Consider the following 24,075-nt stretch of genomic DNA (forward strand, 5'->3'; position numbering starts at 1 on the left):
AGTGGACTAACTTTGCACTTGAAGGTTGCCCTTTCACTTACGTTTTAACAGGTCTGATGCTACTATGCGCCCTGGCTGTATCTAGGCTAACGGCTAACATGCTAACTATTATTTTTATGTCACTAGTCACTTGAAACAAATTTAGGACGATAGGAGACAGGCTGAAATAAACCGAAATTTTCCTTTAACATCCTGGAGGGAGTGTTGGTGCTAATGTTAGCTGCTAAGTGAGTGGCTGTCACTACTCACTCATCCTTCCGTTAATAACACATTATTTTGTGGGGTGACACACTCATAACACATATTCATTCTTGCTTTACCTGGACTTTAAATCATAAATATAACAAGAGGCTACTAATGAATCCACACCCCCTCTGCTGCTTAATTAGTGCATGCAACCATAATGAAGATCACTCCCTGCTGTAGGCTTCACTGGACCATAGCAAATGGACAATAATTCTAACACAATCAACACCAGCAACACATGTTGCTGTTCACTGACCACAGTTTAGGGTTTAACACCTTAGTTCCCTCCAGGCTGGTCACAAAGCTTTAAGAAGCTGGGATTAAACATCTCACTGTGCATGTGGATCCTTGAATTCCCGACAGGCAGACCCCAGGTGGTAAAAGTGAGCGGACACACATCTCCCACCCTCATCCGTAATACAGGAGCACCCCAGGGCTGCATTTGAGTCCCTGCTGTACGTCCTGTACACCCACAATTATGTAGCCACTTCAGACTCCGACACCAACATTAAGTTTGCCGATGACAAGTTTGGACGACAACTTACTCCTGAACATCAGCGAACTAAGGAGATGAGAGTGGACTTTTGGAGGAAGTAGCCAAGGAACTATGCTCCCCTTAATATCAATGGGACCTTGGTGGAGAGGGTGGATAGCTTCAAATACCTCGGTGTCCACGACCTGGGCATTGCATTCTGACTCAATGGTAATCGAGAGCAAGGCAGAGGTTGTTTTAAGAACCCAAGCACTAAAGACTGTCTACTCCTGCACCATTGAGAGCATCCTGACGAGAACATCACTGCCTGGTACAGAAACAGCACCGAGGAGTGCAAGGCTCCTCCTGCAAACTTCTCTTGCAAAGAGTGGTTTGTTCAGCTTAACACACCATAGGCGCTGCTCTACCCTGCATGCCTAAAGGATGTTTATACCAGATGCTGTAAAACCAAGGGCAGTAGAACCATACAAGATCCCCTGCCGAGGTCAGGAAGAAAGGACTGGATACACCTCGGAGGAGCTTCTACCCTCGAGCCACATATACTGAATGATGACCCTGGCTTATCTTATGTATTTCTTCCACTAATAAATATTGAAGGAACTGATTGGTAACAAATAAACTGGAATTGATTGATGTTTTTGGCAAAGCTGCACTTGTTACAGGACCAGTGATGATGCAGAACCTGTTGTGTTTGATATCAGTTTGCCTGCCTCATTGTACCACACCTTTTGTCACAAATCTTCTTTCAAGAACGTCATTGCTTTTATTTTTAAATGATTATTGCAAAAATGCTTCTTCCATTCTGTCAGTCTTTTTATAAACATGTCTGGTACAGTAGTAATTTTCTTTGATGAGATTATCTTATGTGAACCAGCAGTCTCAGCAGTCAGTAATAATGTGCCTATAAGCAGCAAAGACCCAGAGTAGCACATTTTCTACCTGCCAGTATGGTGGCTATTAGATGCAGTCATGTCAACTGCAGGACCTCAATAGAAATACATCAAACATTTCATAAGCCACTGTGGGCTACACCGTAACTAGGCCACTCATGCATTTTCAGGACATTTTGCTGCGTGTTCTTGCCATGCCTTTGCTTTGCTCGCTATATGTTAACAACCACTGTTACTGTTAGGTGTGTGACAGCTGGAGGTAAGCTGCAGGGGTGACTTCACAGCAGATGTGTGTGGTATCTAGCATATGACCTCATCCAGCGTAAGTCAATGTTAGCTGAGCAAACCACTGCCACCATTAAAGGAGTTCAATATCACCACAGCGTGACTCATCACAACGGTGAGGGCTGACTCACTGCCTGAGTATAACTTTTACTATCTTTAGGTGAGAATAATAAATGCTGACTGGCACTTGACCACTGTGTTCTTTAATGCAATCAAAAACTATTCCAAACAAGCGCTTGATCTGCTTTAATTTATAAGATTAAACAGTGTAATGCTACTCATATTAAATACTCATGAGTTTCTAAACTGTTGAACTGAAGTCTTATGTTGTATTTAACACATATGAGGACAGTTTCAACAGCTGTTAAATACATATCATACAGTATTTAAGGTAAGAATGGTGTTCTGTTCTGTTTTGACTCTTTTTTTAGCAGATTTTTATGACATTTCTGCCCTTACTCGATACTAAGAGAGACAGGAAACACGGTGAGATGAAGATTCTAAGTCATCCAGGTCATGGTAATCTTAACTGCTATATTGTAACTGGACCAACTTGCGTTTCTTGAAGATGTTTCACCTCCCACAACGACACATAACATGGCCGGGTGGGTCACGACTCACATGTGACCTTAACAACTCTGAAACTCAGAGCTCACACGTGACCTCAACAACTCTGTAAGGGTTCACACCCACACAGAGCATAAAGCCTGTGGCTCCACAGCAGTCCATCAGACCCGAAGAAGCCTCTTGAATGAGAGGTGAAACATATTCAAGAAACTCAAGCAAGTCCAGTTGCCTACAATACGGCACTTAAGAGAAACACAGGAAGAGTGATGATGTGATACCGTGCAACTAAGGCTCACGACTTGAATCCAACCCTGAACGTTCTTAACCACTCAACCCAGCAGGATGCCCCTTAGCTAATTATTTCACCTAGCCCCTCTCAGACATGCACTGCAAACCAGATACCAGACCAGATACCAGATGAAGACATTACCCAGAGGAGCTGCATGTGAGCACGCAAATGTCTGAATCAGTTGGATCGGACATTAAACAGACTTCACCCTGTCAGCTCCCTATTACATTGTCCATGTAATGTCCGACGAGTGGGTGTGTGGATGACGTTTCTATCATGCAGTTTGCCTGAAACCAGAAGAGACAAACATCCAAGGGAGAAGAGGAAGGGTCATTTACACGATGATGATGACGGGAACTTGAACATGACTAAGCACCGTTGCTGACATTGTCAGAAAAATTCAAGGAACAAGAGTTTCTATTGTCAATGACTAAATTACGAACTGGCTATGTGACTGCGGTGTAATCTGCGTCATGTCCTGCCTCCTGCATGCTCTTTCCAGGCACCATCCCTCACCAAAACCATACAGAGTATTTCAAGTAGGTGAGAACACTTTTGGCACAGACAATCTCCTGTTGTGTGCTACACAGGAGAGTATTGACATTGTCTCAGTTCATATGAGGAAAGAGTCTTAATCTCATGTTTGTTGTTATGTTCATGTTTATTCAATATTTCTTTTGACAACCCATTATCAGAAAATTAATTCAGAGGGACCACAAATTTGTCACAAAAAAAACCCCACAGCAGTTGTTAGCTGTTTTATATTTCTTTGACTCTAAATATTGAAGTTATCTTACTACTAGTCCATACCCGAGGATGTGTTATGTATAGAGGAATAAGAAATCAAAAACAGTATATTAGAGGAGATGCAAAATGAGAGCACTGTAAATGCACTGTGTAATAAATATTAATGTAAGACAAACAATGCACACTGTATTTAGAAACATGCTTTATGGCAAACTACATGGAGCATAGTTTTAGCTGACGGCACGGAGGCACGCCGGCACAGGCACACACACACACGCAACACGGAGAAAGAATGAAAGAAACAGTGCAAAGTGCACAGCGCAATGCTTAGCTTGTAATGTTTGTAGGCTAATGTCAGTAAAGTGAAAATACGTAACGGCTGGCTCGCGCACACAGACACAGACACACGTTCGTTCAGTAAAATAATTACCTTACTCTTCAGCAAGTGTTGGTGCTTGAAATTGCATGTCCCAGCCATAAACTGTGGTCCGAGCACAGGTGTTTTCCAAGTGGTCTCCACGCATGCGCAGCTTGCACTGCTATTGGTGCTCACAGTATGAATGGGTAGTGGAAAAACACGAATATAAACAGTGGAAATGTGGGGAAAATGCAAAAACGGCATCATGGCTGTCTGCACATGACCAAGATGAAACCTGTGTGCAAGTTCAGAGAAATAGGTCAAAGCAGTGAGGAGGAAAACAATGATGACAGATGGACGGAGGGACAGAGGGACAGAGGTTTCTCCATTTAATAGGAGAATATAATGACGAAAACTCTGTCTCTCTGTGTGTCTGTTCCACATTTTTTCCTCCTCACTGACTTGGTCAATCCATGTGAATTTTGGCACAGTGGTAGAGGGTCATGGGGGTGCTAGAGAGCTAATTTCTTATCTCGGCCTAACCGCCATATTGATTTTTACTAAACTTGGTAGATATGTAGAACAGGACGCCTCAAGGTGACTGGAGAAATTTAACTCTAATTGGCAACTGGGTGGCGCTATAACAACAGAAAAATGCTTAAAAATGGCTAAAATGCGACCGATCGCTGTGGCTCCCCCTGTGTCCAAGTGTTTGTTGTTTTTCTAAGTTTTGGTATGACTAAGTCATGGTATGGTATGCTGTACATAATCACGGAAACTGTCAGTGTCATTCTGTCAGTCAATCATTCTGTCTGTTCCACGTTTTTCTACTCGCTGACGTGGCCAATCTATGTGAAACTGCACATAGGCGTTGAGGATTGGCATAGGTAGAAGGTGACAAAGCTACCAATGGATATGGACTAGTATATAAAAAGTTACTGATATTGCATTTCTTGGACCACATGACTACTTGTATTACTAGTATGTAAAAGGGGTCTTTTATAATGATGATCCCATAGAGAATTATCACCTCGTTCTGCAGCTTCCCTCAGCTCAACTGAGCTTTGCAGCGTATTTCATCTCATTGTTTTGGTTTGAAGTCCCTGCAACTTTACTGTTTTGGTTCTCTCTCACCGCTCTGATCAGCAATGACTTTTGCAGACACAGCAGGCAGCTGTTTTCAGAGAAAAAGCTCTAATAAACCCACTCTACACTCTACCTGCTCAGCACCAAACAGCAGGCACACAAAGTTTAAAACTAGCTGGTGAACACTGTGGAACATTCAACAGCTAAGGAGACAGACTTTTTTTTTCCCCTCAAGAATTAGTGGAGACCAAAAACAAAGCTAAAGGCGGAGTGAATATTTGTCAAGTTTTCTGATCCGTGACTCAAAATGAATGCTAATGCAGCCCTGTTGTGATTTTCTCCTGACACCTGACTGCAGCTACATTGATGGATGTGAACCAGATCAAGCAAAAAGACAAAACAACCATTTTCTTTTTCCACCCATAAAGCAAATAACCCCCCATTCCAGCGTATTACAGACATGTCACGATTTGCAGCTTCCTGCGGCCACTATGATCAGCATGGATCCCTCTGGCACACGGATGTTGATAATAGATTGTGCTCCTCAGGTACACTGGTCTAGTTATCGCATGTTAAAAATAAGCTCCTGTCACTGAGCTCCATCTTGTGAGATTCTCCAAGCAGGCTAATTGCCCAGTTATTCATGAGCAGTCTGGAGCCCCCACTTCACTGTACCATTACAGCAGATGCTGGTTTCAACACCCCCCCACTAACTCTTCACAGCTCTCCCCTCTGCCAGCTCTGACGGAGCAGGTCACCTGCTGATTGGTTGGCTTCCTCGAGGAGCTGACTCTATTAGCTATGGCAATGAGGGTTTTGGACTGGAATGTGTCTAGAATAGATGTGGTGGTAGACGAAGGTCCATATTGGATCTCAAGAGAGGAATCCTCAATAGCTGAGGACACCGTGGCATGTGTTTAACAATCCCTGTGGTGTTAGCAACTCAACAGTAAAATGCCATGTTTAACAACTGGTGAGTTTGATGCTATAATAAACCACAGCGGCCATTATCGAGGTCAGGACAGTTCCTGCTGTAGATCCCCTAATAAATTAAAAGACAGAATGCTCCTTCATTGCAAATATAATGAGACTAGGTGACAGTGACTCCCATGTGAGATGGAAATGAGACGGTGACTGACACTTAGCACACCGAGTGCTGCATACCACTGGGATTTACAGGTCACGCTGCTTGTTTGCTGTAAACATCTAACACTTAGAACACAATCCTACGTATCCCCCGACCACACAGTAATAAAACATCATCATAATGCATAAAACACTTTCAGAGTTCCAGCAAGAAAACAACTGAAATGAGTGTAAAAATGTTGAACCTTACACTGTGTTGCATCGCATTCCAAACAATCCTCTGGTTCGCAGCATAAAGGCAGGGAAACAGAAAGTCTTAATTAATTCAGTGTAGGTGGAAGAAATTGTTGACGGACATGCAAAGCTAGAGAGGCAACTGCTGTATATGAGACATCAAATATGTGTGGAGAATGAATTAGATTGTACAAAAACATAATTAGCATGGAATAAAACAAATAGCTCATTTATAGATGTGGGATTCAGAGACCCAGATGGCAAAAAAATATGCTGCTTTTCAAATGAAGTATTTATTAACTAAATAACCTATTATTAACCTGACGGAAAGCTCTGAGACTTTTGAATTAGCGTGTTGAAAACACTGTGGGCAAAACCGCCTTCCCACTACAGTGAATTAATAAATTTGCTCCTTTTCAAAGGTCAATAATGCAAAAAAAAATTTGTTGGATTTCTAGTCGCTCTAAAAGCAACATAACTGAGACACAATTTGAAAAGATTTACTTGGAGAAGGGCTAGAGGGGAGAAAGGAAGGGCGCCGTGGCTGCAAAGGTAATCCATGATGAGAACTGTCTCTCAGCTGAATTGGTCTGTCAGCTCCGTGTTAACCTTTACCCTGATGCAGCATTTTAGGTTTCAAGGTTGTTTTAAATGGAAATCCATGTATCAAGATCCAATCCGACAAACATACAGCTAATCTGATAGAAAATAAAGGTGTGCTTTACAGCAAACAATTGATATGGTCAGCCTCACAAAATCTATCCATCTCTTCTTTCATCCCTTTCTTCTCTGTTTGCCAAGCACACAGAGATGAGAAGGGCACTGAACGCGGCACACCACACCTTCCACTGCCCTCTTGGGGTAAAGCTGTTGATTCGTTAACAAACACAAATCGATAGAGGGGCCTGAATGGAGGACAAGTACAAAGAATTAATTTCCGGCTCCAGGGGCTTACGACGGCAAATCACCAGTTTTAATCAACAGTGTCAAGTCAGAAAGACAAATGATGTTTACACTGAAGCAATGTCTCGCCTGAAAACAGCAGCACTGGCTCTGTCTCCTTACCAGTCTGTCTAGGCTTGTGCCAGCTGCAGTGGTAGGCCGCTCCTCGGGGCTGTATGGCCTGAAGCGAGCGTTGAACACATCCGAAACACCACGGGTAGACCTAGTCATTCCTGCGGGTTTTGGCTGGCCACAGCCTTGAAAAACCTGCAATTACAAAAACATGGGCACCCAATTGTCAGGGGTTTAAATTACTTGGGAAGCGGAAAATAGGAAAAACACGCTGTTTTGTTAAGGTTTCGTGAAGCATTTACACCGCATTACCAACGTGACAGTGCTCTTCGTCAAGTTGATATAACCACGTTGATAGGTGATTCAACTAGGAGCTGTGACCAATGCTATTTAAGATGACAGAGTTAAGTTTTTACAGGCTTTTGGGAAAATACCACATATACTTAAACCATAAACTAAACAGCATCTGTTGCATGGGAAAGCCAACAGAGGATTTAGCTTTGAATGAGAAGAGGCATTCAAATCTGCGTAGGCAGAAAAAATTCTTCACAACCACCTACATTTTTTTTTCTTTCTGACTACAATTTTGTGGGCAAAGAAAAATGCAGTAAAACACAGGAAACACATTAACTACTGTTAGTTGAACTAAGATTATCTGACCAAATTGAAACATATAATTCAAATTCAAGAACTAAACTTGGACATAATAAGAATGTGTTGTACTACACACCTTAGACACAGGACAGTGCGACTTAGAGAAAGCTCCCCCCTTAGTTTTTTGCTTCAGCAGCCTGTCTGAGGTGTTACTTTATTCGTGTGGAGGATAAACCTAATTGACATACCCTGTAGGAGACCTGGGCACTGTTATCTTGCATATTCATGATGGCCTCTGAAATCTTGACATCAATAGGCTCCATGACAGATTCAATGTTGAAAGGTCCCTCCAGCCTCTGTGCCACCAGCAGCAAAGCATCTGTCAAAACAGTGGTAAAAAAGGGTGGGGTGGACACAGGAAGACATTCAGTTAAAGAAACACTTTTCACTGGTTTCTAAGTGGTCAAGTACTCCAGCCCTGTCACTTGGAAATTACTCTCAAATACTAATTAGAAACAGCAAATATGTTTTTGAGGGAAACGTAATGCTGAACGAATTAAGTTATATTGAGGAAATGTTGCTAATCAGTGTACCCCATTTTGGTGTGATCCTTGATTCAGATCTAAGCTTCAAGTCCCACATTAACATGGTGACGAAAACATAATTCTCCCACCCCAGAAACATAGCTAAGGTACGACCATTTCTAAATGAAAAAGATGCCAAGATGTTGATTCATGCCTTCATTTCAAGCCGCCTTGACCACTGTAACACATTTTTACTAGCCTCCCAAAAAACACCACTGAGAGTCTTCAGCTCATTCAAAACTCTGCGGCTCAGCTATGAACCAGAGCCAAGAGAATAGAGCACATCAGACCTGAGCTGCCCTGCACTGACTTCCTGTCACATTTAGAATTGATTTTAAGCTCCTCCCCCTTGTATACAAAGCCCTACATGGGCTAGGGCAAAGCTACGTTGCTAACTTCCTTGTTAACTATTTGCTATCTTACTTGATTTTATGATTTATAGTTTTCCAACTCTATGATTTTATCATTCAGCTCTGTTTTATGTCCATTCTGTCTATTTTCATTTGAGCACTCAGGGTTTATACTGTCCATAATGTAAAGCATTCTGTGCTGCATTTCTTGCATGAAAGGTGCTTTACAAATAAAGTTCATTATTATTATTATTTGTACATTATTTTGTAGCAGGTATGATGAAACTTTACGTTTCTCAACAACCTTGTGGTGACGGTGTGGTTAGGTTTAGGTGTTTTTGCTTAAAATACCCACGTTTAGAGGAACAAAATCTGATGGAGAAGCATTAACAAGTTGGTGAAAAACACCCAGGTTTGGTGGCTCAAATGCTGCTGGGAAATGGAGCTATGTGTTTGTGAAAGACACCCAGGTTTGGTGCCACAAACACATGTGGAACCAACGCGATGGACTGACCAAAAACAACCAGTGTTGCTGGTTTCGAACATTGTTCTGCAGAAGTCTGCAGCTTGGCAGGTGTCTCGTCGAGGTGACACGCCATCCAGCATCCCCTCCAACTTTCAATGACAAAAGTCAGCTTATATATTACTCACTTTAGAAACACTGATTTGATATGTAATAAACATCCAGATGTAACATCATGGTTTGCAGAAACATATATTGCAGACATTTTCTTCTGGCTACTGGGCTGAGATACCTGCAAGTTGCAAAATGTTAATACTAAACTTATCAGCAAAATGTCCATTGGCAACATTTTTCATTTGTTTTCTGCCTGAAGAGGCAATCTTGAAATGCACCATCCACTCAAAGTGACTACAGCATTTTTTAAATTTATTTAGTTATCTTTTTTTTCTATTAGGGCTGCTGTGAAACTGCGCCTATTTGAGGTGACAAAAAAAGTTTATCTTGGGTACACTGGTATAATGGACAACCAAGAAAGGACAGCAGAGGAGATACCCACACACCAATGCAACTGGGCTGAAACAAAAAACGTTCACAGGCTGAGATCAATGCAAAATAAACAAAAAGTCAATTTATTTAATTAAATTAAATTAAATTTTAATTTTATATACTTTATTAATCCCTGAGGGGAAATTCAGTTTTTTCACTCTTGTTGTCCATTACACACAGGTCCGAAAGACACACACATGCACAAACAGGACCTATACACGCACTAAGTGGAGAGATGTCAGAGTGAGGAGGCTGCCCTTGGTCAGGTGCACCCAGCAGTTGGGGGGGTTTGGTGCCTTGCTCAAGGGCACCTCGGCAGTGCAGGAGGTGAACTGACACCTCTCCAGCTACCAGTCCACACTCCATATTTGGTCCGGATGGGGACTTGAACAGGCGACCCTCCGGTAACGGCAACCCAAGTCCCTAGGGACTGAGCTACTGCCGCCTGAGCTACTCAATGCAAAACAAAGTCAATTTATTTAGGACATCTATGCACAAAAAAACGTAATACAAAAACTGAATAAAAACAGCAGCAAATGTTTCAGTCCTTAATTTTGACTTGACCAGTAGCACTGATAACAGTCAAGGACTGAAATGTCTGCTGCTGTTTTGCAGCACCTTCTTTTTGTGCACGGATGTCCTAAAAAAATTGACTTTCTTTTGCATTGATCTCAGCCTGTGAACCTTTTTTGTGGCTGTCCAGCCCAGTTGCATTGGTGTGCAGGTATCTCCTCTGCCATCCTTTCTTTCTTTGTTCTATTAACATGTTATTGAAATCGCGACCTTTTCCTGACCTTAACAAAAGTGCCTCTCTTGCCTTAGCCTGACCACAGACAGGAGTCTGGACGTGAACTCGGAATTCTAGTGTCACAGTCCAGCGCTCTGTATGTCCGCCAACAACCTCAACCACCTTCCTGGGAATCCAGCACGGTTCATAACTGTAGTGTTTCATTAACTCCAAGTAACGTTGTTTCTGAACATAATCCAGGCAGCGATTACATAATCACCACAACGTAATTATGAATGTAATTTAGTGATATATAAACGTATTTTCTGGGAGGCAGGGTTGAGAACTCAAATAACCTTCAACATAGCAATTATTGTTACTTTTTTTTTTTTTCTTTTTTAAAGCACTCCATGCAGCTATTTTACTTTACTTGGGCAATGGCTGCATTGGATGTATCATGTGGTCCTGCTCATATGCTTAGCTTAATACATTCCTGTCATGTCTGATGCGCCAGGGTGTAATATTAGTAGCACTTGAGAGACTCAAGACTCATTTTCTTTAAATAAGATTCACCTTTACTGTTATTGCAAAGAGTTCAGGGACTGAAACAACAAACTACAGTTTAGCATTTAACCAGAAGTGCAATTAGAGTAATGCACATAGTATAGTGGTAATAGAATAAACAGCAGGGGTAGGTATGAATAGACACAAGATATTCACAGTATAAACAGTGTGAATATGTGCAGCAGTGACCAAAATATAAAGTGCAGGTGTGAGTATGAATACAATAAACAGTGTGGACAGTTATTTAAATATGTAAGGGAAGAACATCTGTAGTACAGGTAAGTGTATGCACTTAAAAGGTAAAAATTAACAAAACCATCATATTCACAAGGCTGATAACACATTAATAAGTTCACTGCAAATGTGGAAAACATAATCATAAAACATAAGCAAAGGGGAATTCCACACACGTCCCAGCATACATTTGTAATGTGCTGTATCTCTGTTTAGTTGTGTGCACTCGCAGTGTTTCTGCATTTGCTTGTATTTTCTGTCTCTGCTTAATAATTGCTTGCATTTTGTTTATGTGAGTTTTCTATATTTGTTGGTGTTTTTCTGTATTCGAAATGCTGTCCGAAATGCATAAGTTGTCAGACCGGTGTGAATGTTTTCTTCATTTGTTTCTGTTTTCTCACATTGCTTGTGTTTTCTTAAGTTGCAGCGTGTCAGGCTCTGTCAGCTCGCACAGAGAGTACATAAACAAAAAGAGGGAGCAGGTTGACTCCACAGACAGCAAAAAAAAATAGCATGTTAATTTCCACATTGCAGAGTTTTATTTATTTTAGTTTTGTTAAAAGCTAAAATGCTATATCTACCTTATCCCCCTCCAGACTTATTTCAAAGTGCGTAAAATTACTATGACTGATATATTATTTACCATGGTTTTCCCAAATTAAAAGTTAAAAAAAAAAAAAAAACAAACCTGGAAGCCCTTCTACTCTTTCTACCTCATTGAGAAAGAAGTGCGTTTGAATCTTAGATTTTAGGGAAGTGAGCAGACATCACCTCTTTCATTAGAGGAATGTGAAAACACCTCTCTAGTGACAATCTTGCACAGATACAAGTCAGTATTTTGTCCCATTTCTGGGGACACAACCATAAGAAAAACATATTTTTGAGTGGAAGGGGAGCAAAATTGGTTCCAGGATGCTGGCTTTCTCTATCTTATAGTCTCACTGTAAACCAAATACTTCTGGGCTCTGACTAGGGCTGGGTGATACAGACAAAAAATCCTATCTCAGTATTTACAGGCTAACTGGCGACACACAGTATATATCTCGGTATTTTCTATGACATCGGCTACATGTTTTCAGTTGCAAGTCACAAACACTTTTATAAAAACAGCTGTGATCAAAATAAAATGCAAGGACAGGGATTTTATTCCTGCTTGAAAATACACAGCTGCACAACATGTACATGACAAATTATGCAAAATAAATAGCAGGGCTGTATGTTACTGATTTAGCACATAGCACTGCAGCACAAAACTATAGCATGAGTAGGTCTAAATCCATTGCAGTTTGGAACAATTAAAAATCTTTTGTGTGGGGAATTAAAACATCATTTACCATGGCCTTTCAAATGAATCTAGTACTGGAAAGTGATTTAAAAAAATGTTATTTATTTAGGCTATTAATCTTATTTATGCACATAGCATCAACAGAGAGGCCGAGAAGGAGTGAGAGACACTTCTGCGTTATATGTCTTGTATATGAAACGTCTGCATCCAGGCACTGTCTCAGTGTCACACAACAGACTACAACTACCAAGAAGAATGGCGAAGCGCTATGATCCACTTCACACACAAACTAGCAGTGCAGCACTGGATTGCACGTGTGCTACTGCGGTAATTCCATCTCACAGAATGATTTAGCGTAGCACGTTCAACATATACATCGATGTCGCACTTTAGACTCATGAACAGACAGATGAGTAAGTGGGGCGGAGCTGTGTTGAGAATGAGAGAGGAGAGATGCACACTGGTATGTGTTATGTGACACAAACAGTGTTGTCTAAATTTATATCTTGCTTGAAAATATACCGATATATTGTACATAGTCATTGCAGTATTTCGCCGAGCCTTTGTTCTGACTGTATGTTGAATAAACTAAGCAACTTCAAGACACCCATTTGAGTTTTGGAGAATTGTGATGTGTATTTTATTATATGTTTGGATATTTAAAAGACTTAATTAATAAAGTGAAAAAAAAATAAAACTGAAATAATAATGAAAATAATTTTTACCCTTTTAGACACTGTTTCACCAAAGGTCATAGCTTCAAACAGCAAACTATTGTGTCTTGCCTTCTGATTACTCGACAGTGTTGTCAATTATCTTCTCCAACTCATCACAGTCCACCAACACACACTCATGAAGCATGAATGCTTCTTGTGGCAAATTCAATTTTTATGTAAATCAACTCAATCAAGTCAACAAAATGTTGTTATGCTGCATGCAACAAATAGTACTGATGAGTCATTGATTTAATAAAACATCTGAAAGCCAAGCATTTATTTACATGCGCAGCGGGCAATGAATACTATAAGGTCAATGGCTCATTAATATCCCTGTGTGGACACATGCCAGAAGGCCTCGCTGAACATGAGACACTTGCCATCATCACCTCCACAGAGTACATTTGTTTTTATTCTTTTCAAGTAACACCTCTGATCATTTTTAAAATGAATGCCTTGCAGTTGTACGTCTCCACCAACCAGTCAAGTTACAGTTTATATCCATGTCTGTCCAGGCTCGCGTGCAACTATGACAGCTGACAATGCTTCGAATATGGATGATGCTGCAAAGAAGCTACAAATTCTGAAATGTGGATGTTATAAGGTGGGCACCCAAGATTAGTGTCACCAATTCAGTATCTGACCAAATGTCTCCCCTTCTGTTCTGAGATACGAAGTTGAATAACGGCCAGAAAAGTGCTTTTGCAGAACACTGTGATGTCACCGTGAAGATGACCTTTTACCTTTTGGATATAAGATGTCACCACTTCATCATTTTATCCCATCAGACATTTGTGTGAAGTCTTGTCATGATAAGCATGTGATTTCTTGAGTTATGGCCAGACACGTGTTTTGTGAGGTCACAGTGACCTTTGACCTTTGACCACCAACTTCTAAATAGGTCATTTACATTGCCTAGAGTTGGTTCGTGTTCTCACGGCAGCATTTACAAGCGGACCAGATAAAATGCCTGCATGAGAAAGCTGCTCTTGATTGGTCAGAATTTCCATGTGGGAAAAATCCAGGAAGTAAACAAAACGTTGAAGAAGAGTACACTTGCAAGATAAATGTGACACTTTCTAATGTCACAATGGAGGGACAACTACACAGGTTGATTTTAGCGCTGGTCATCGTGGACTATATTGCTGTCATTGTTCATTTTGCGGCTCCAACTAGAAAACAATGTTTTGATGCATTGGATGTGCTGAATGTGCATATTAAGGCAGTACAGGAGGAGGTGCACATTAATAATCCTCCAGGACTGTAACATGCTCATGTTTAACCCAAACAATGTGTCATGTGACTGCAGTTGGTTCAGATCGAGGTCGACCGAGACCACCTCTTCAAGAAGGTCTCAGTCTGGTTGTTTTGGTGCACACCGGAGTGCAATTGCTGTGCTCACACCTGCCCAAACGAACCACACTCAGGCGGCAAATGAACTTGAGTTCGATTGAACTGAACCAAACAGGACAGGTGTGACATTGCACATTTTGCCAGATATATGAAAATCTCTCGCCTTCACAAGAAGACCCTCTGACATTCAAAATCTAATCAGTTCATCATTGAGTCCAAGTGGATGTTTGTGCCAAATTTAAGGAAATTACCTCAAGGTTTTCTTGAGATATCACACTGACCAGAATGGGACTGACAAACAGAGGACCAACTTGGAAACATAATGCCTCTGGCCACAGCTGTCACCACATAAAAAGATAGATAAAAAGATGTTGCTTTGAAAATGTTCAATATTTACAGCTTTGATGGTTCAGCTCTCACAGTAGCTCGAAGTAGATAAGCAACAGCTGTTGCCCTTTAAAGGTTAAGTGTGTTAATTGATATTTCTATGAAACAGAAACAGTGCTAAAGTGCTCTCAAGCCCACTGGATTTATTCACTAATGTGCCACAGTTTTTGTAATGGCAGTCCTGCATTTGAATGGCGTGCCACAGGGAGTTGGACATCACAAAACCACTAACTCATAACTGAGCGAGTCCCAGATCTGGAGACAGTACTTAAGTAGTCTGTCAGGAAAGGTTTCTCCATCCGTGGACCTCCCAGGACAAGACCTCACCAGCGGGCTGTCGTAATGACTCTACAATTACCTCCATACTAAATAACGTCATCCTGTCATTTGGAGACAACGGAAACAATGGCTTCTCACTTGACGCTTGTGACTGCCTTAACTGTTAATCTGCAGTAAAATGCAGTGAGCAGTGTTGTTTTTTGAAGAGTACTTGACATGTTTTTATTGACTTGCTGCTCCTATCACTCCACCCATCATTAGAGAATGCTATAATTTATTCCCAAACTGTGAAGAGACAGATAATATTCCAGAGAACGGACCAAAAAGCAATGCCTGAGCAGTGTGTAAAAACCATGCACCTTCAGTGAAAACAAAAGACTAATACTCTGTGTAAAAGGAATCCAAGGACTTAAAGAGGATATAAGATACAAATACTGTACATTAACAAAAGAAAACAAATTATATTCCTGTTCTTTGATAGCAGGCTTGTCCAGCTTTTCATTCTGGTGGGACGTGAGATCACTAATGGCTGAAGAAAAGAGCTGAGAGACATTAGCGCAGCTCTGGCTCGATTTCCTTTCCAATTATGTCAAAGTCTGAGCCTTTGAAGAGCTCCTCTGTTTGTTAACATAGAAAAAATCTAATAGCCTGTGATGCTTGCAGAGATTTTAATATACAGACTACATCGGTGCCAAATGGTTTCCTGCAGTAGCACTTCAATCGCACCACTGTGCAACCATATGGTCTAAATGTAGACGACACCTGTACCAGCAGAAAAATCAAACACAAAAATTAAGATTTGCTACTACTAGACTATTGATCAGCTGCTACATGTTTCTTGACACTGCACTGCAATTACGGCCAAATGCTTTCTTTGTCTTCTAATCTGAACTTGGCATTGCCATACTGCTCGCTGTTTGATGTGATTATGATGTAAATTCATTCAACTGCCTCAGGTATGTCTGCTTACTTGATAACAAACACACACACACACACATAAAAAAATGAATAAATAAATAAAATCTCAATTCAAGCATAAGCTTGAAAACTGTCAAGTGCAAATACTGAAAATTTAGGTCAAGGGAGCCAACTGGGAACAACTCATATTTCATAATAAGAGAAAAGAAGAGTGCCTCCAGCATCAGAGACTATGGAAACCATGGTGACTTATCTGCAACTTATCAGATGGGCTTGACAAACAGAGAGAGCCGGGAACTTTGTCTTCATACATAACTGAGGGAGAGCAGACAGGGAGCGACAGGAACAGAGAGAGAGAGGGAGGAAGAAGGGAGCAGGAGGATGAGAAGTGCTGCTGATTGGGTTGAGTCAGGCCACGGTACGGCTCTGTCCCAGAGGAAGAGCTCCTGCACCGCATGTGGAAAAACTCTACCTACATGGAGAATTAATGACCGTCATTTATGAAGAGTGCATGAAGTCCGGTCCGCTGTGGCACGGCTGCCACTTTGAGCCAAATTTTCCCTGCATCACTGTTGCAGCGCCCAGATAGGCCACTGGCCAGCCGGAGGAAATCTTTTTATCATCACGACACAGCCATGCAAATAAACGCATCTCATCCTATTCTGAGCTGAGGGTTTAAAACGACAACTGAGACTGTGCTTGGATATAAAGACACCATGCCGTGAAATCACAGCGTGATCCAAATATTTTGTTTCATATCTGAGGTTAATGTTTCAGTTTGTGATGTGAAACATGCTTATTCGTGCTGTCTTGCTAAACGGCCAAAAAAAAAATCGGAGGTAATGTTACTCTGGCTCTGCCTCTTTATCGAGATTGATGTCCACTTAAATTCAGGCTATGTCAGCCAGCGGCAACCTCCAGCAGACAAGGACAAATAAGGAAAGTGAAAAGGCCCATCTATGGCTCTTTGCCTGTAAAGAGCTCCCCAGGATGAAAAATGGCTCTAATGTAATTTGGATTCTGTAAAGCATAGCTCATCTGTGCTTCAGTCAACCAACTAATGGTGCTATATGAAACGGTATAAAAATGGAAAAGGAAAAAAAAATGCATGTTGTTCCTTGGTCACACTTTATCCTGATCAAAAAATCCTTGAACATACACATATGTGCACAGACACACAGACGCATTTCAACATGATGTTGAAAACAAGCTTCCACTTTTAAAGTACTAACGGCCATAAAACACAGACGTCACACGCAGACTGTCAAGAATTAATTTCTCTTTCGAAACCTTAAAAGCTTTTTCAAAATGATAATTTCGTCTTTTATATATATTAAAACATCTACAATAGAGGCTGAATTTCTCCATGGCTACCACTGACAGGCCGGTGGTAATTCTTGTCTTCCTTGTCAACCTCCAATGACTTGTTAAGGGCATTCACAGAAAATGACAAAACACTGCATATCAAAATACAAAGAGCATGTCATGATGTGGAGAATCAGCTTTGGCCTGACAGAGCTCACTGGTCTTACTTTAAATATACTAATGAATACTGAGCTAAAAGATCCATATTAAACACATCATGCTCTATAACACACACAACAGCCTGCATGTTGGAAAATGGTGGGAATCTTGGAGAGGTATGGATGGCGATGCTGGTCACTTTGGTCCAGACCGAAATATCTCAACTGAACTGCCCCTGAAATTTTGTCCCGACATTCATGTTCCCCTGAGGGTGAATCCTACAGACATTTTTTTTGTAGCAGGTCAAAGTTTTCCCTTTTCAAGTGAAATATCTCTAGATGTACAGATGTTCATATTTCCAAGACAATGTATGCCAAGATTTTAATGATCCCCTGACCTCTTCTCTGGCACCTTCCTGGAGTCAACATTTGTGGTTCTGGTTGACGTATCTCAACAACTATTGGATGGACTCCCATGAGATATGGTGCAGACAAACATGTGCATGTGGGGCAGCACGGTGGTGCAGTGGTTGGCGTTGTCGCCTCATAGTAAAAAGGGTTCCTGGTTCAAACAGGGGTTGGGGGAGCATGTTCCCCTGTGTCAGCGTGGGTTTTCCGTGGGTACTCCGGCTTCCTCCCACAGTCCAAAGACATGCAGGTTAACTGGTGACTCTAAACTGCCCGTAGGTGTGAATGTGAGTGTGAATGGCTGTCTCTCTATGTGTCAGCCCTGTGATAGTCTGCCTCTTACCCAATGTCAGCTGGGATAGTCTCCAGACCCCCCATGACCCCTGACAGGATAAGCGGTTATGGAAAATGAATGAATACATGTGCCCCTAATGGCTCATTTATGCTCAACATACAGACATGGAGAAAGCCTTCTGTCCATACTATGAATTCTTTTCGTCTGTATTTGTGCACGTTCTCTGAAAGCTTATGGATATGAACAAATAAGAGCAGTACCACCAGAGATTGTGGGGGCAATGTAGCGTAGTTCAAGCAAGATAAGACTGTAGGACACAACCTAGACATTTTAAAAATGGCAGAATGAAACAGTATTGCAGTATATCAGCAGCATAGTGAAATGAATTCTCTGTCCAAATGTCGCCATGTATTTAATGGCCCCACAGACCACTGTCATCTACAATGCTGCCTACATTAAAGGGTTCATTAATACGACTTCCTGCACCATCACCATGTTTACTTTAGTCAGAAACTTTTGAGTCTGCCCTTTAGTGTCGTCTATTGGATGTATCTATGCCTACATAAAGGACACATGGAAGTATGTCATCAGTGGCAGTCACAACATTTGAAATGAATGTGTTTGCATACATAGAGGGGGTAATAATGAGCCTTTCAGAGGATTTGCAATAACTTTGGTGATCCTATGACCAAAATTACTATTTACCCTTTATGTTGTTTATAACCAAATACCTGCAACTTTAATGCAGTAATTTGTGTTTACTGCTAATCAGCAGAAAAAAGCATGCTAAAGTAAAATGAACATGGTAAAAATCCTGCTAAACATTAGCATGTTGTCACTGTGAACATGTTAGCACGCCCTTGTTAGCATTTAGCTTAAAGCACCGTTGTATGTACGTACAGCTTTAGAGAGCTGCTAGCCTGTAGACACTTAAGGCCTTTGCACAACAAGTCCATTTTTTTCATGTGCATTCGATAAAAATTGTTATGTTCAGAAACCGAGGCATTTTATTGGTTAGTTTCCTTCAAGAATTCACAAAACACATTTCCTCCCTTGCTTCTCTCCTCTGGAGTTACCTCCCTGTCTGCTGCCACTCTCTACTTGCATCTTATTTATTTATTTATTTACTTAACCAGAAAAACCTCTTGAGAGTAAAAATCTCTTTTTCAAGAGTGTCCTGGCCAAGACAGGCAGCAATATAAGTTACAGACAACACAGAGCAAAAATGCAGAATAAAAATGTACAGCTCTAAAAGCAGAAATATAAAACACAAGATAAGATTACTACAAAGAAAAGCCAGAAAGTATGATAATGAATTCTAGAAATCAACCATTAAAATGCAAGAAAGTCAACTACACATGAATACAAAGACCAGCTAATATACACTGTGACACTGACATATAGAAGATTGTGTACAAAAATCTGTTTTGAAACAGCCGAGAGGAACCAAAGAGTGCAACTAAGTCCTTCTGCAGAAGATTCCCCATATAAGGAGGTCCAGACATAAATACTTGCTTAACAAACTCTGAATGTACCCTCAGTACAGATAATAAAAACATGTTCTGAGAACAGAAAGCATAGCCATTTTCATTTTTTTGCTTAATGTACAGACATGAGTGTGCTGGAAGTGGGCCAAGAATAGCTCTGTAAACAAGAGTACGCCAATGAAAAAGTCTATGAAACTGTAAAGAGAGCCAGCAAACCCGAGCATACAGGATACATTTAGCCCCCTGGCTACCCGAAGAGGCTGAGCTGTCCCTACTCTGTCTTCACACTGAAGCTCCACATCAGTGATATCCTTCTCCTCGTTATCATCATTCATCTCAACAATACTAGTACTAAAGATGCTGTGTGCCCAGTTCCTCTTTATTGTTTTGGATGCATGCATCCCACAGGTTACAACAAATTGCCTTTGCTCTCTCTTGGTCTAACAACTCTCTAACAGCTTTTGATGGATGCGAAAAAACGCAGAAAATAGAACCTGTTTCAAAAGCTAATGACAGATGAAAGTTCTGGAGATAGTGTGCAAGGGCGTTTACACATTTAGTCCTTTTAAAATGAACTGAACTCAGTCCTCCTAAAGTGCACCAAAAAGTGAACTGACAGAAAAGGGACTCAGTTCTTTTTGTGTTCACATTGCCAGTTCATTTGAAAGAGGACTCAGTTCTCTTTCTGTTCAACTTCAGCTCTGATGGGGCCTCAGTCCTCTTTCTGTTCACACTATAGCCTATAATATTGACGTAGATTTGTTTTTACTTTGTCGTGGCACTGCAGTGCGGTTATGAAGCAACTTGCTTTCAGATGAACTTAAAATTGGAGTAAAACCTGTTTCTGTGCTGTAGACTGTTGCCATTTTAAGTGTTTTACATTCCACATCTGGAGACGTGCAGTTTCTTCCGCTTTTCTTCCGTTTCTTCCGCCGTGTTCACAAGGCACAGGTTGCGTGAACCGCACTGCGGACTTGAAGTGGACCAAACTCAGACCAGCTCTGAGTTCGGTTCACTTCAGAGGGGTCTGAGTTCTCTTGGAGTGTTCACATGTGTCCATAAAATGCTGAGTCACAGCTCTGAGTGAGCTTAGAGGGCTGAAAAGGACCATGTGTGAAAACATCCTAAAGGCGCATTCACACCAGGATAGTCTGGGGGACTCGGTTCAATTGGGCGGGCAATGTCGAAATATTTCACACCCTCATTTGGTTCGGTTCACTTTCACACTGCACTTTTTAAAGCGGACCCATTCGCCTGGACAACGTCACACAGTTACAACAGCTGCTTGTTTGAGGGCAGTATTGCCCGGAATGACTACTGACTAGTGGAAGAAAAAAAGCATGAGGAAGAAGAAAACCCGACTCATTGATTGGCAAGGACTGAAAATGGAAATCCATCCCCTTCAGCTGACTTGGTCAACACAAAAACAAAATGCAATGCGCTCTACGTCACTTCCTCTCTTTGGTTCACTCGATAGTCCCTTTTGCATTTCCCACTGTAAGTGAACCATACCAGGGTTCACTTGCTTGCCAGTTTTCAAGTGGACCAGGGCTTGCTCATTTGGTCCGCACCAGAGTTCGAATGAGCATTCACACCACACCAAACAAACCACACTATTCGTGGAAGTGGACCAGGTTTTGTTTAAAGGGGACCAAATAGCGCCAGTGTGAATGCATCCTAAATGTGACTTGTGACATGTGAGGTCATATTTTTTTTCCACCGTGCAACAATTTTGGATGAAAAATACAGACTAGGCTTGCAAAGGCCTTTAGTCATGTTTAAAAGTAAAGCATCACACACTCATCATGATTGTTTTCCATTATACCAGTACAGATCTGTAATGGAGTTATAACATTACTCTAAATAGGATGCAAGGCTAATAATGTAAAAGCCATATACTGGAGAAGCACTGATACTGTACTGCACTGCTAATGAAACTAAACAGCATAATCCAATAATGAGCCATTCTCAGGCAGATCGTGTTACTAATGGGGTTGGAGATGCCATGGAATTTCAATCTATGAACGCTGACAGGAGTAGTTAAACTATTTTGCCCACAAACAGGTCGAACAAGTCCTTCCCCCAAGTCAGTATCCTTTCTTTCACTTTGTAAAATCCACATGTTACAGGCCGCAGCACCACCTCAAAACTCAGACCTGGACAGGTTCAACAGCGAAGACAATGAAGCAGCTCGGAGCAAAGACAATGTTAGGCCTGGCTGCTCATAAATACACCACAGAGAATAATTCCCCTCTCTTCACGAAATTTCTCTCTTTCTGCAGATTCATAATTGCACAGGTGGGAAGTGAGTCTGTAATTAGATCTACTCAACCACATCTTCATGTAACTGTGAGTGATTAGGCAAGCAAAGAACTATAAAATAAAATGGAAATTAATGTTGTCGCTACAGATGCCTTTGCACATAAAACACAGCAAAAGCACAATGCTCATCCATTGCTGCCTAGTAAAGGAGCACAATATGCTCCACAATATTTGTCTGACACCTTCACACAAATGATGTAAAAGGGTGGCACAGGCTGGGTCTATACTCTGCCAGAAATAACTCCAAAGTGTGGAAGCTATATAATGTGATGTAATTTTCTCAGCCCTCAATTTTCAAGTTCACAGTTTTCTCACAGCTGGAAGCACTAATGGAAGACTTTACGTTTTATTAACGGTCTCTACATGCCAAATATACTGCCAAAGGGGCAGTTCTAAAAGTAGCCTACACTTATTTAACGGTGATTTCATATATTTTTACAGGATCAATAACCTTGTTAAGTGCCATTTCAAACCTGTCTCGAGGTAAATGGCCTTGAATCTTCAGACATTCACTCTATTATTAGTGAGGGCTGAGACTCTGGAAAGTAGCTTGCATGATTTTCAGACTAATATCCTGAACAGTTAGGAAGAAAACAGCACAACAAAGTTTGTTGCTGAACTGCAGAAATTAAATACTACAGTAAGCAGGATGGCTTTAAAGTCAAAAATCTATGGTCAGGCCAGCACCTTGCATGGCAGCTCCCTGCCAGTAGTGTGTCAGTGTGTGCATGAATGGGTGAATGATGAGTGGCAAAAACCTTTGCTATGTCTTAAATGGATTACTTCTATACTTACACCTTCTATTTTGAGTGCATGAGTGCATTCACACTGAGAAGGCAAAATGCAGTGCACTGTGAGTACCCTGGATGGTGCATGCGAGTGTGGACACTTCTCATCCTCAATGGTCACCATCTTGCCTACATAGTGGATGTGGCAGGACCACAAACACATTTCAAACTTGGGAAATAGCATCCAAGGAGACTACCACAGTGAACACTGAAGTATTGTACAGTTATACATGTGTATAACTGTACAATGCTTCAGTGTACAGTTATACATGTGTATTTTTCACTTCCACTACACTGTTGTCAGATGGGAGCCATCAGTTTGGTGCCACAAATGATAACACAAATCCTAGTTAGCTAACAGTGGAATATTCAATCCTCTGCCACTGATGGTACATGTGTTGTGGTGTAAGCTATATGAATAATTAAAATTCAATTAACGCCTGGTGGTTGTGCAAGTTTGGTTGCAATTTGCCAAGCAGAAGAAAAACTGTCAGATCTTGCAATCAGTCATTTCTGGTAAGTGCACAATGGCCATGTTTGATTTTTTTTTTTTTTTAAAGATATTTTTTGGGCATTTTTAAGCCTTTAATTGATAGGACAGACAAGTGTGAAATGGGGAGAGAGAGAGGGAGTGACATGCAGCAAAGGGCCACAGGCTGGATTCGAACCTGGGCCGCTGCGGCAACAGCCTTGTACATGGGGCGCCTGCTCTACCATCAAGCCACCGACGCCCCATGTTTGATTTTAAACAATAATACCCTGTCAAAATTTGTGCATTACACTATGCACATAACGTCCAGCATGCACTACATTTATGTGTGCTAATGGAAGCATCCAATTTTAGACAAAGTACTTGTAAAGCACTACATACATGTGGCCATTTGACATTTACTGTAGTTGCAGCTGCCAGGATATTAGCTTCTGAACTTAAAGGAATAATTAACCATTTTGGAAGTATCTGACTTCTGTTGGAGAGTTAAATGGGAAGATCAATATCATTCTCATTACTGTCTGTTA

At 41.2% G+C, this 24,075-nt stretch overlaps 1 protein-coding gene across 1 annotated transcript in view; it reads right to left on the minus strand.

The window, feature by feature from the left end:
- The window catches only part of LOC117251449 (glypican-6-like), a 154,178-nt gene that overhangs the window by 37,174 nt on the left and 92,929 nt on the right, over positions 1-24,075 (minus strand). The window contains exons 5-6 of the mRNA XM_033617740.2: positions 8,138-8,268; positions 7,347-7,490 (exon numbers count right to left, since the gene is read on the minus strand). Of these exons, the coding sequence (XP_033473631.1) occupies positions 7,347-7,490; positions 8,138-8,268 (275 nt within the window). The remainder of the gene's footprint in view (positions 1-7,346; positions 7,491-8,137; positions 8,269-24,075) is intronic.

The sequence above is a fragment of the Epinephelus lanceolatus genome, chromosome 14 (genome assembly GCF_041903045.1).
Source record: "Epinephelus lanceolatus isolate andai-2023 chromosome 14, ASM4190304v1, whole genome shotgun sequence".
NCBI lineage: Eukaryota > Metazoa > Chordata > Actinopteri > Perciformes > Serranidae > Epinephelus > Epinephelus lanceolatus.